We start from the raw sequence: 13,426 nt of genomic DNA, 5'->3' as shown, positions 1-13,426 counted from the left end.
GGATGGCAGTGAACCAGCATAAGCAAGAGGCGTCACCTAAAGAGCAGCGGGCTGCCCGCGGTGTTCCTCATGAGGGGGCCAAGAAAGAACCTTTTCCATCAGTGATGCCTGAGGAAAGCACAGACCTCTTAAGAGCTGGTGATCCTTCATTCACTCCACAAATAATTATCTGCCACGTGCCATATACTCCTCTAGGCCCTGCAGATAGTAGCGAAGAAGGCTGACAAGCTTTCCACGGAAGGAGTTTCCATTTTTAGTAGAGGAGGCAGACGGTAATCAAATAATAATATGAATGCCCGCATAATTGCAAACTCGTGCCACAAAAGTAACATCCATGACTGGGAAAGGGGTAGGGCTCTCAGAGATATTTTCAGACTCTCCCAGAAGTCTGCCCGAGAGCTAGTGCTTTGAACAGATGAGGAGAGCCCTGAGTTTTTGACAAAGATCACCAGGACACCTCTCACTTTTGCCCCCTCAGACAGACCCACGGCCCGCCCACACCTGCCCACCTGTCAGTCTGAACCTCAGGCCTGCTGGGCGGGCGGGGGCCTCCCCCTCGGTCGGTCGTGGGAGGGAGCCAGCTGTGGCCACCGTGGCTTTCTCTGCGCTCTGTGAGGGCTGCATCTCTTAGGACAGGCTTGGAGACCACCCCGACAGCGGGTATCGAGGTGACACACAAGGTATTTTCAGTATCATCCCTAACAGTTTCGCCGTAATTACTCCACTGACATCAGGAGCACAATAAAGGAAGTCAGACTGAGAGATGAGAAGTCCTCTCTCAGCTTGTTCCTCAACTGTTTTCAGGTCTCAATCATGTACATTTTTTCTAGATATTTGGACTTGAGTAACTTTTCGTCACAATGGTGTATGCACAGATAACGTTCTCTGTTTCACTTTTTTGTTTTAATATTTGAAGAATTTTCCCCCCGATTGCTACATAAATTCACACAATTATTTATATATATTATGTTATTACCTTATATATTTTAAATTAATTAATATTGTTATATATGTGTGTGTATGTGTGTATATATATATATATTCTTTCTATCAGGTGGACGTACCCTAGTTTAACTATTTCCCTTTTGCTGAAGCCTTAGTTGTTAGCCGTAGATTTTCACCAATAGAAATCTCCCAACTGAAAACTATTTTCCTTCTTGCATGTACATACTGCTTTATAAAACTCATTCTTTATCCCACTGATCCTCTTCCAAACCTCACCACAACTGTGAAAGGTCAGGAGTCTTTTATGTGCGAAGACACCAAAATATGTCCTCTTGTTCTCCTTTCACTTATTTATTGTCTTATTTCCTGCAAGTCAAAAGCTCTTAATTCTATGACCTGGTTACTTTCTAGAAAGGTTAAGTTAATTTCTACTTGCTCCCTCAAAATATACCAATTGTATTATAACCGGGGCAGTAATGAGTATTATCATTTTGAAAACTGCTGCCTCAGGTAAATTCTATAAACTGGCATCTTAACATGCCAGTTGTCCTAGTTGGGCTTCTCTCAAGATTCACCATAATTTTATATGCCTGTTAATTATGTTTTCAATTTTGTGATTTGTCCATTCATGAGGAGGGCCTGTTTATTTTGAGAAGCTTTGACTCTCTTTACCCTTTGTGCAGCTGGACTCTTTTTGTCCTTTTAATTACAGCATTTTCTTGGAGACAAGTGGGAGTTTTCATGCAAGTGACTCTATCAAAGTTTTCTTTTACTATTTTTCTACATTCCGTCAGAAGAGCTGACAAACATAGAATTCTGTTTTCACGCTTTCTAAAATTGTATTTTTATAATCTTTTTTCCAACACTAAGAGTAATGCATATACATTTTAGAAATTTTGGAATATACAAGAAACTGTAAAACATGAAAACATTCATTATTTTACCATCCAGGCTTACCTTATTTTGTTTTGTTTCTAGTCCTTTCTCTTTTTTACATGTACATTGAAGAAAAAAATTTTTGGATTTGATTAGAATATTATTTACAACTATATACAACTTTTGCAACTTATTTTTTTCCAGTTAGCATTATACTGATTGAAATTTCACATCTCATAAAGTGTTCTTTGATAATAAATAATCGTCTAGAGTATATTCAGGGATGATCTGAATCTTCTCTCCCCAAATTACTATTTGTGTGACCAGCGACTGAACAATCCTTTCTTCCTAGATTGGTCTGTGGTGCCTGCTTTATCCTTCTAGCATGTTCTTATCTAGTATCAGGCTATTTCTATGCCTTCTCTGCTATTCACGACCCTGAGCACAGCACCTATAATGGGCTCTTGTCTCTGTGTTTCTTTTTCTGAGCTCTCCAGGCTTCCTGGATTGAGCTGTAGTGGAAGCCAGGAAACTTGCAGAGGGGCCTGTCTGCCTTGTTAATATTTAACCCTGCCCCTGCTGGAAACCAGCTCTTACCTCCTCTTTGGTTTTTTTTGTTTTTGTTTTTTTGGCCTTTGCAGATGTTTTTTGATCATCCAGAGAAAAATGAGCCTTGGCCTCCAGACCCAATAAAGCAAACATTCCTCCCATGGAGAATAGCACTGGTTCCTAAGGACATGAAGGGCCTGCAGCCCCAGGGGGATTAGCCAAAAGCGGTAAGGAACACCTGGAGGCATGGGCTATGGGGGCAGCGAAAGGGTACATTCCTAATTAAAAAATGGGGTGGTAGAGTGTGCTGGCCAGGAGTCACAGAGTCTCGAGGTCTGACTACAGCTTCGCTATTGTCTTCACGTATTTGTTTAGTTCTGATTCAGTGGGGGGTGGGGGATAGGTGGTTTGCCTGTGTCTATAAACGGTAAGTGTGAGATTTGAAGTTATTCTGTGATTCAGCCCACCCTTTTTGAACACCTACTTTGTTCCAAGCCCTGCCTTTGGTACTGGGCATGTAGTGATGAGTAAACCAGGGCAGGAACCTTAATTTGAGATTTTCTTTCTGTTGTTTCAGGGTTGCCTTGTTCTTTATAGGTGACAATGTGGGTGGTACTGGATTCTTCTAGAAGCCCAGTGGGGGTAGTAAGGATTTATTGATATAGTAGCATCAGTTCAGTAATGCTTTATTGAAAACCCAGTCTATTTCGGGGACTGTGCCGGATGCTGGGGTTTCAGGCATGAGCCAGGAGGAGTTCCCCTCTAGCAGGGTCAGCAGGAAAAGCAAGCATTGCTAAACATTAGAAATGAAGGGGGAGTGGGTGCTCCATGGGAGGCCGGAAGCAGAAAGTTAACCCTGTCTGGTTGCCAGGCAAGTGGACAAGGGAGAGACGACAGCAGTGCAAAGGCCCAGAGGCTAAGACATCTGGAAAATCCAAAGCTTGATATGTTTTCCCAAAGAATTAGGGGAGAAAAATTTACTACTCCTTTCCTTCCGTTTGGGCTGCTTAGAGGGAACCTCCTCGGTCCCTGTCTCTTTAGAGAAGTTGGAGAGGGGATAAAGGGTCTTGGAGCTCTCTGTTGTCTATGAGCAGAAGCTCCAGCCAGAGAGTAGACTTGGAGCCTCAACAGAGGGTGGTGTCAGTCAGGACACCTGGGGAGCCCCAAGGTGAGCTTTCAGATGAGTGTCCCAGGGCCATGACCTTGAAGGCTAAGGCTGTCTTAAAGTGGCAGGACTCTTGTGCAGGGCTCTTTGGAGGAGCTCGTCTTTTCTGGGACCCTCAACCTTGGAGGATAGGTGCTGGCAGGAAGGTGACCACCATCCCCTTCCGAGCCTTAACGGTGAATCGGGTCCCGCCCCCTTATCTCCTGTCTCATTCACACATACACAAGGAAAGTTAAGTCCCAACTCTTAACTGCACCACTTCCAAATCACTCGTGCAACTTTGGAGATCAAATAAATAAGTAATAAATCGATAGATATAAAACCTCAGTTTTTTCAACTATAAATGGAGCCAATACAATTTGCTCTGCTTACGTGACAGGGTTATTCTGGGTCTCGTAAGGCTGTTACTGTGAAGGGGCCGCCTGAGGGGAAAACAGTGCCCGAGGGTGAGGGCTGGGGCATGCCCATGGCCAAGGGGGTTTTTCTGGGATTGCCTGGCTGAGTGACTTGTTCCTGCAGAGCCCCTAATTTCTGAGTCCTGTTTGGTCAATGCTGACTTTTCACTGTCTTTTAATACAGATGCCTTTTAGTGCCAAGACCATAAACTTTTAGAGTCAGACAGACCTAGGTTGGAATCCGGTTCTGGCACTGACTACCTGTTGACCTTGGAGAAGCCCTGTAACTCTGCTAAGCCTCAGTGTTTTCATTTTCTCCAGTGGGGCTGTGAATACTATGCCATAGTGTTGCAGTGAATACGAAATCCGACATTGCAGCTAGAGAGCCTACCATCTTGTAGGCACTTCTTAAATGCTCCATTCCCTTCTTCTTGAGTTCTTTAGCTCTCATAGCCATGGGATCAGTTTTCTGACCTGCCACAAAGCCCCCTCCCCCATTTCACGACCACACGTTTGAATTTTTCTCCCTCTGTGTACATTCTGTACCTTCCCACACTTCTGCAGCTCAAGGCAAGCGCCCATTCTCCCCAGAGCCACCTGTTCCTGAAGTCCGGGGTGGTGAGAAGCACGATTTGGTCTGCCCATAGATTCCAGGAATGGCCTCAATGTCACTTACATTAAAGAGTCTCAGATGAGGACGTGAGCTCGGGTTGATGAGTCATGGCCAGTGTTCCACTCTGCCATCTCTCCCTGTCCCGCACTGTCTCCACATGACCTCCAGCCAAAGGGGCTACTCTCTGGTCTCTGTTCAGAACACTTCCTGTGCCTTTGCAATGACTTAGTTCAAATACCATTTCTGCTGGTCATCCCAGAACTCCATGAGTGAGAGATTATTCTACAGAAAACCTAGGTAGAGACAGGTTTAGTAACTTATCCAAAGTCACCAAGAATGGGGGGGGAAACCCAGGTTTTGTGAATACCTAGTCCAGTACTTTTACCCCTTGTCCCGGATATCCTCAGCACTGGGCTCCATAGGAAAGAACTATGGATCCCTAGTGGGTTAGCAAAACCCCAGGGGTGATTGCTTAGACTCACTATGGTAAATAAACCCAGTTATTTAAGAAAGAATTTAATGTTTTCCAGAAGATACAGACATTGTTTGAGTTCAAAGTACTTCCATCTTCCATTCAGTTATGCAATAAATTCTGAGAAAACAAAGTAGGGCTTTACCCAGATATAAAGGGGACTATGAGGCTCTATTTTTGTAATAAAATCCATTTGCCAGAACGTTCAGCAGTTCTGTGAATGCTTATGCTGAAAAGGACATGGATTATGGAATCAAGTGCTCTTGGATTTGAACTTTAGTGCTACCGTTTACTCAGCTTTGTGATCCTAGGCACTTCTCTTAACCTCTCAGAGCCTTAGGCTGCTAATCTATAGATACGGAGATTGTAACACCTTCCTGGCTAGTGATGGTCAGGCCTCTCTGCACAGCTCAGGGGATGCCCTTCCTACTAGACTATCATGTACATACATGGTGCCGGCTGGAGCTGTACGTGGCGGGGCCCTGGTCTATGGAGAAATTAGGTGAAATAACATCTTACTTGATGCATCTTTGTTTTTATCTCCTTAATTTGTCACGTGTCTGCTGTCTTACCAAGATTTCCTCTCCTTTACCATGAGATGAGGCAGCTTCCTGCCACTTGATAGTACTCTTGCAGGGCACTCTGTGAAGCCAGGTGTTATGCTGTAAGCTAACTACTGGTTTTCTTCTCAAGCAGGAGTCCAACATCACAACCCTTAGAGAGATGCGTCACAGGTCTATGGCACTGTCTGTGGACAGAGGTCTGGCAATTTTAAAAGGATGCTGGGCCCCTTGGGATTTTAGGGAGTTTGGATTCTTGTGAGGTAGACCAGTCATCCTGCTCTTCCTTTTTCCTCCTGGTTTTCTCCTAGTTTTTCAAGTATGCATGTGTTCATTGAACACACAGCATAAGGCCCCAGGAGTCCAGTGGTGTGTAAGCTGTGGTTCCTGACCTCACCAAGCTCAGGGTGCAGTCAGGGAGCTAGACCAAGACAACACAAAACTAAGAGTTAGGGTGTAAAAATGAATGGCAGGAGAATACAGAAAGTGTTCATGGCTCGGAGAGGAAAAGGGGAGTGTCTGAGAACTGCTGTCTACATTCAAAGCCCAAACTGAGGCCGAATGTTTACTTCAAGTTGTTGCAGGCTGCAGGGCTGGTGGGAGGTAGACCAAAGGCTGGAAGTGAGTCTCCTCCCTCTGAATCCATTGCCCAGCTCATCACTCCACCTCTTGCCTGTCACTACTTTTAGATTTTGTTCACATCGGGTTTTTTTTGTTTTTTTTTGTTTTTTGTCTTTTGTTTTTTTTTGTCTCATCCTACCTTTTCTAGGCTTGTTTTCTGCTCAGAACAGAGTGGCTGCCCTGAACACATCTTTCATTATGATTCACACCAACCTGAAGAAAAAGTTCAGCTGCTGCGTGCTGGCCTTTCTCCTGTTTGCAGTCATCTGTGTGTGGAAGGAGAAGAAGAAAGGGAGTTACTATGATTCCCTTAAGTTGGAAACCAAGGAATTCCAGCTGTTGAGAGGTCTGGAGAAACAGGCTGTGATTTCCAGCAGCACCCAGAATTCCCCCAGGGGCCGCCAGGCCCTCAGCAGTCCCCGGGGCCCAGCCAAGGCCAAGCCTCAGGTCTCCTTCCAGGTGTGGAACAAGGACAGCTCTTCCAAAAACCTCGTCCCCAGGCTGCAGAAGATCTGGAGGAATTATCTGAATATGAACAAGTACAAAGTGTCCTATAAGGGGCCAGGGCCCGGTGTCAAGTTCAGCGCAGAGGCCCTGCACTGCCACCTCCGGGACCATGTGAACGTCTCCATGGTAGAGGCCACAGATTTTCCCTTCAACACCTCTGAATGGGAGGGTTTCCTGCCCAAGGAGAACATCAGGACCAAGGCTGGGCCATGGGGCACATGTGCTGTTGTCTCATCAGCCGGATCGCTGAAGTCCTCCCAGCTGGGCCGAGAAATAGGTGGGTTCTGGGGTGTTAGGGCTGCTCCTCTGGGGCCGAGTGTGTGGTTGGGACTAGAGAGGAGCAGCTCAAGTAGGGCTTGTGACCTAGCACAGTGGGCCCACCGCAGAGTTTTGCAGCCTTCTCATGTGACTGAGAGGTATCCCGGGGGCAGCCGAACGGGTGGGGATCCATCCAGGCTCCCGGCATCTTTATCAGTGAGAACAGCTTTGCTTTTCTCTGTTTTAAATAGTGCTGTTCTGGGGCGCCTGGGTGGCTCAGTTGGTTGGGCGACTGCCTTCAGCTCGGGTCGTGATCCCGGGGTTCTGGGATCAAGCCCCATATCGGGCTCCCTGCTCAGCGGGAAGCCTGCTTCTCCCTCTCCCCCTGCTCGTGCTCTCTCTCTCTGTATCTCTGTGTCTCAAATGAATAAATAAAATCTTTGAAAAAGAATAGTGCTGTTTTACAGAAGATATTGTTGGAAAAGTGAGTTCTGCCACTACCGATAGGCACCACACTGGAACTGACTTCTAAAAATAATAGAAGCACTGATTTCTCCGATCTCTTCTGGTCCTGAAATTCTGTAATTTTACTGGCTAGTTGAGGATTAATTGTCTCTCTTGGCTTTAACTACCTGAATAATTTTCAGCCTTTCTGTTTGAGGATCATTAATTAGAGTAGGAATTCTTAACTTGGGGACTGTGGACCAACTTTAGGGGGTTCACGAATCCCTAAAGCTGTGTGCAAAATCCCTGTGGATTAGGTGTGCATACAGTGTGTGTGTGTGTGTGTGGTAAGTCAGTCTGTACATTTTGCCAGAGAAAAAGTCCATAGCTTCCAGTCGATTATTCTCAGAGGTGTCTGTGACCCAGAAAAGGCTAAATAAAAGTCACCGGTCAGAATATATCAACTTGCTTTTTTTTTTTTTAAATCCTTCACAGTTAATAAAGATGGAAGGTCTGTCCATGTTTGTAAACATGTGTACAACACAAAGCTTAGGACTTTGGGCTTAGGGCTCCCTAGTTCCCTTATTTTGAGAGAATGTGTTTTCCATTATTGTGAAATCAATCAGGCTAAAGGAAGCATAGCACAGAAAGCCTTGCTCTTCTTGCAGGCTCTGGAAGGTACTGGAGCAGGTGAGGTCATACGTCTCCTGTTTTATTCCCTTCCTGTGACTGCCAGGAAAAAGGGTCTGAAACCAAGCACAGGCTCTCAAAGGAAGAACAGGAGAGGAGACCCAAATTGGATTCTCTGGAGCAGGAAGAAGTGGTGAGATCACATTCTGTGCCTTCCCAAATAGGCAGCACTCACTAATAAAGGCTGCCAAGATAACTGGCCCTGCCCCAACTTTTGCTTTTGCCTTTTTGGTTTCTTTTGGACTTTGTTTTCTAGAAGCTCAGTGTGACTGGTTTTTGTTCACCCATAATGTAACTAAATTCCTTTCTTTCTTCCTGATTTTTGCTCTATAATGGTAATGTTTCGAATATCCCAGGGGCTAGCGGATCCTCTTCTTCATGTAAACTCATCACTGACAGCCTGGCCAGAACTGGGTTACAGTTTCCAGCAGAGCCCGATACTTCTATGAATCAGAACTACAATCTTGATGCACTCCGTGAAAGTTTGGAGTGATTTACGTACACAGTAAAATAAACTTTTTCTGTAGACTACAGTTAGAATTTCAAGTATGTATTTCCCTAGAAAGACTTTGCTCTTGAGATGTAACGAACATTGCATGTTGGACTTCCAGTGTTCTGCTCTTTCAATAGGGCATTCCCCTGGGCATTTAGTCTAACAAATGTTTTAAGGAATTCTATTCATTCTTGTATTCATTCATGGAGCTTTCAACCTCATGGAGCAGGAGCTTAGAATACAAACGGGAAAGAGACTGGGAAGGCCCTTTGCTGAAGGCCTGGGAGTATCAGGCAACATGACAGGCCCATGGCCTTTCCACTATATCTGCAATTTGTCCCACTTATTGCTGACTATTGAGCATATTGGATGGCTTTAAATTGTTTGCTCTTACAAATTGTACTGCTAACAGGGTTTTTGTGCAGATGACTTAACTGCCTAAAGGGGAAATATCCACAGCCATGGGGCTAGACCAAAGTAAGATAAGTTTTGTGGCTCTTTTTTGTCCATTGCAAAATTGTTTACTGGAGGGATTGTAATAATGTACTGTGTCTCCAGCAGTCCCTCAAGCCAGCCAGCGGTGGGCACGGCCATTTTCAATTATTTTTGATACATGTACCCATAAGGTATCTTAGATTGGCTTGAGTTTTCATGTCAAACAATAGCATATTTGTAAAACATTATGACCGACAGGAGTAATGCTTATCAAGCACCTGCTGTGAGCCTAGTGCGCCTTGCCTTTGAATCCTTCCAGGAATTCTGTGATACGGGGACGATTATTGTTCCCAGTGAACTGGCGAGCTAAATGTTGAGTCTCAGAGATCATACAACTGGTGAATAGTGGACTGGGACTTAAAACTGGGGCCTTCGACTCCAAGGCCCACATGCTCATCCCCTCTGCTCTTGGCGCCTGTGGTTGTTGCTTTATAATAAAATTTCTGGTGTGATGAATCCCTTGTCAGGTTAAAAAAAAATCCCATGATATTCTTGCTTCCTTGCTCTCCTACAGGGAAGGAGAAGCGCATTCTGGGTTGAGGCAAAAGCAAGAAGCAAAGGCTGCGTGGGGGAAAAGTGCAGAGTGTGTTGGGCTGGGATGTGGGACCCTGCAGGGTGAACGGGGCTGAGGAGTAAGGCCAGAAAGGTAGGCAGGGGTCAGCTCCTACAGAAAGTTGACAGTCACAATCGAGACTTAGGGTTTCATTCTTTAAGCCAGGAGTCCTAGAAGGAATTTGAGTGAGCAGGTAATGGGATCATGTGTGTTTTGGAGAGATTTCTCATTTCTCTGAACCCCCTTGTCTATGGGGACTGCTATGTAATCTATTATTAGGGATTACTGCCGCTTCCGGGTGAGAAGTGCCAGGCCTGTTTGAGCGGTGATCATGGTGGTGGAAAGAACGGGTTTGATTTGAGAAGAGACAGAAATTGGTGTCTAACTAGAAATGACCTTGAGTGACAGGTGGGAGCCGGGGTTTCTAGCCTGGAAGCGGGCGATCTCATATTACGGAGGAGCATGCTTCTGGAGGAGGACAGGTGTGTGTCGGAGGTGCTGAATCTGAAGTATTTGTGGATTTCCCTGAGTAGATATCTATGCGGTTGGGTATTTGATTCCAGGGAAGGGTCAGGCGGGAGGAGATGAGATTGAGGAATCATTTGTCCCGAGGTGACAGTTGCAGTCCAGGAGAGAGGGCTGAGGAGAAAGCCTAGGGAAAGTGTACATTTAAGAGACAGGGAAAAGCACAGGGAAGGCAGAGCCATTCAGAAGGCCGGTGAGAAGGCCCAGGGAGAAGCAGGTGTTTGCCATATGATGGAAGGCAAGGGGAGTGGAGTTTGGGCAGAGTTGGGGCAGATGGGGTTCTTGTGCAGAGTGAGGACTGAGAAGACATCCTTGGGTTGTGGAGCTCAGAAAGTATGATTCTTTATATCAGGGGTCAGCGAACGTTTCCTGTGAAGGGCCAGACAGCAAATACTTTTGGTTCTGAGGCCATACAGTGTCTCTCACAACTCCTCAGCTCGGCTGTCTTCGTGCAAAAGCAAACTAGACCATAGTAAATGAATGGGCCTGGCTATGTTTCAGTAAAACTTTATTTACAAAAACAGAGAACAGGCCAGATTTGTCCTTCAGGCCATAATTTCCCGGCCCGGATCTATATTATATCGAGTTTACCTAACCAGGACCAGAATATAGCCTTCCAAATATGATTATATGATTCATTAAGCTACTTTGAAAATATAAAAAAAGCTTGGTCTAAATTGTGATAAAATTTCTTTCATAACAATTTCCAGCTACTTAGAGTTACCATACCCAGAGGCAGTGGATTTGGGCGTATTGATGAACTCACTAAGGAGCCGATTCTGTTGAGTAGTCTAGGCATGCAGTTGTATCCTGTGCATATCATGGCGCATTTATTTCTGCATTTTCTAATTTGTGTCTTTTCCTGTCCTCTAATTCTAAGTTCAACCGAAGTGGTGGCCCCTGTTTTCTGCAGCCTTCCCCTTGCAAAGGCTCGTTTGCTGGGCTCCTGGGAGCTGTGGATTTTTCCTGGTGACTTCCTGGAGGCCCATTTGATTTCAGAACTTCTTCCGCCTTCAATAGCAAAGGACAGTTTGGCCAACAAGGATGCTCTCCTCTTTCTTTATGAACTTAGTGGCCTGTTTGAAAGTTTTCTTCTTTGACTGATTTTTTTTTTTTCTTCTTAGAATAAAGTCCAAATTTCATACCTGGCCTCCACAGCCTGTGTGGCCTGGTTCCTGCCAGCTTTTGTAGCTACGTCTTTTCTTTCTCTTGCCCTCACGCACTTGTCTCCAGCCTCACTTGTCTCCAGCTGAGTCCTTATTGCCCTTGGGGTCCCGACAGTGCCGCATCCTCTGGCTGGAATATACTTCCCTGAACCCTTCCCGTGCTCTGCCCTCCTTTGCGTTCAGCTCCGAGGCGTGTCCTGAATCATCACTCTCTCCAGAGGAGATTCCCTCAGCATCTCTGTCACACCGCTTAGTTTATTTGTGCCATAGCATCAGCCACAGTCCGTCATTATCTCAAGTGTTGGTGGTTGTATTTATTGGCTCCCTCCTTGCTGTAGATTGCAAAATCTCTGAGAGCAAGGACCTTGTCTTTCTTGTTCACGGCCATTGTCTCCGGCACCTAGAACTGTGCTTGATGGGGAGGAGGGGCTTAATCAGGATTTGTTGAGTGAACAAAAGCATTTTCTTTTCTTATGGTCAATACCAAGGATGGATCGTCAGCCTCCGGTGCTGGGTGTTCTCCATTACGCCTCCCAACCCACGCTCCTCCCTTTTCTGTTGGACTCTGTGCCCGCGGATATTGAATTTGGGACTGTGTCAACTGGGCTTCCTGGCCCTCTGGCTTTTATTTGGGTCTGGACAACAGAAGTGATGTTCCAAAACTGAGAAGGAGGAGAGTGAAGTCGGGGTGTCTGTCCCCCCAGCTCTCTCCTTGCAGAATACCCACGGGCTGCTGCTTTCCCTCGGCTCAAAGTTCAGCCCCTTTCAAGCAGCCTCTCTGTCTGAGGCCTGCTCTCTCTCTCTCTCCCCTCAGGCCAAGAAGTCAGAGGGAAGGAGGAAAGAGCAGATGGGGTATTGATTCCCTTCTTGCCGGCTGGACGTTAGCAGGAGCCATGTTCCCCTCAGGGCCACCACTCCCGACAGGTGGCCATCTTCAGTTCAGGGCCCCTGCTCTTCTGGCCACATCAGATGTGGGGGCTTGTAGGGGCCGCTTCTGCAGCCCACCCCGGGGTATTGGCCATTCCTTGTTGATTTCTTGAAATCCTACCTACAACGTTGTAAATAGTCCTTTTATTCAGTGACTTTTCTTCTCAGTGACTCCATCTGACTTTGTCATGTTGTGGTGCTGGGATGCCCACACTAATAATTGGCTCAACTGTGAAATGGGGAAGCTGACCGAGTGACGTTTCTGATGGATCTGCGTTTCTGGTGTGATTACTGCTGGGTCACTTTTGCAGACAGTGACTGATACTGACAAACGTGTTGCAATCTGAGTTGTGTAAAGGTGTGCCTTCTGCCCTATTTGAAGTTCAGGGTGCCTGCCCTGTAAGCTGATAAAGTTTGGACTCTGCACATCTCATGTAATTTTCAAACCATGTTGATGAAATTTGCCCTAGGATTGAGACAGGGTTGTTTTTGTGACTAGATGGTATGTCTAGATTCCTGAGGTTCAAAACATACGTTAGAAATGAAAGAAAGAGGGAGGCTTTCATCCCTTAATTCTGTGAGTATTCTTTTTTCAGATCATCTTGTATTGAGCCACCCCAAATAAATTTCCCACAGGGAGGGAAATAGAACAACAGAAAATTGGGCTGACCTCCAAACCTTGTGCAGATTTCAGTGGTGATCCTCAAACTTGCTTGATCAAGTCAGGTTGGGATGAGCTCCTAGGAGGTTGGCTCAAGGTTGAGATAGATCTTAAAAGTCATTAGTTCTCTCCCCCCAGAAGATTGGTCAGTGCCACATAGAGAAACTTCTCCAAGTCTTCCAAACTCTGCTGAAACAGCTACGGTCACAGGGAACTAGAGCCAGGGAGTGAATGGATTTTTAAAAACATGGTCTGTTTGATCTTGCCTGGATTTAGGACATTGTTTCTGGCAAAGAGTTTTTCTTTTTCGGTAGAAAATGTGACCTCCTTTTCCACCTCTGCCACCAACCAGGCTTGTGACCCTTCCTGGGCCTCAGATTCCTAATAGCACACTTAGGGAGTTGTCTTGGTAACCATAGTACATCCCCCCGATTTGCTGAGCACTGCAAGCTTCTCAGAGTGCTATGAGGACTTTGCACTTGTGGGTGACACCGAGCTTATGGTAGCATCT

General features: G+C 45.8%; 1 protein-coding gene across 12 annotated transcripts in view; it reads left to right on the top strand.

Moving 5' to 3' along the window:
* The window catches only part of ST6GAL1 (ST6 beta-galactoside alpha-2,6-sialyltransferase 1), a 119,374-nt gene that overhangs the window by 83,583 nt on the left and 22,365 nt on the right, over window positions 1–13,426 (top strand). For 5 of the 12 annotated variants that reach the window (XM_064583201.1, XM_045903180.3, XM_045903181.3 and 2 more), the window contains 2 exons: window positions 2,463–2,597; window positions 6,345–6,980. The exons of 4 other annotated variants lie outside the window; for them this stretch is intronic. In XM_064583201.1, the coding sequence (XP_064439271.1) occupies window positions 6,395–6,980 (586 nt within the window). In that variant the 5' untranslated portion in view covers window positions 2,463–2,597; window positions 6,345–6,394. The remainder of the gene's footprint in view (window positions 1–2,462; window positions 2,598–6,344; window positions 6,981–13,426) is intronic. 3 more of the 12 variants (XM_064583325.1, XM_045903183.3, XM_064583294.1) reach the window with 1 other exon arrangement.

This window comes from Mirounga angustirostris, unplaced genomic scaffold (assembly GCF_029215605.1).
Source record: "Mirounga angustirostris isolate CCGP_5_RB_7025 unplaced genomic scaffold, mMirAng1.0.hap1 SCAF_1, whole genome shotgun sequence".
Lineage (NCBI taxonomy): Eukaryota > Metazoa > Chordata > Mammalia > Carnivora > Phocidae > Mirounga > Mirounga angustirostris.
The sequence above is the reverse complement of the archived record's forward strand: the minus strand, read 5'-3'. Positions and strand labels throughout refer to the sequence as shown.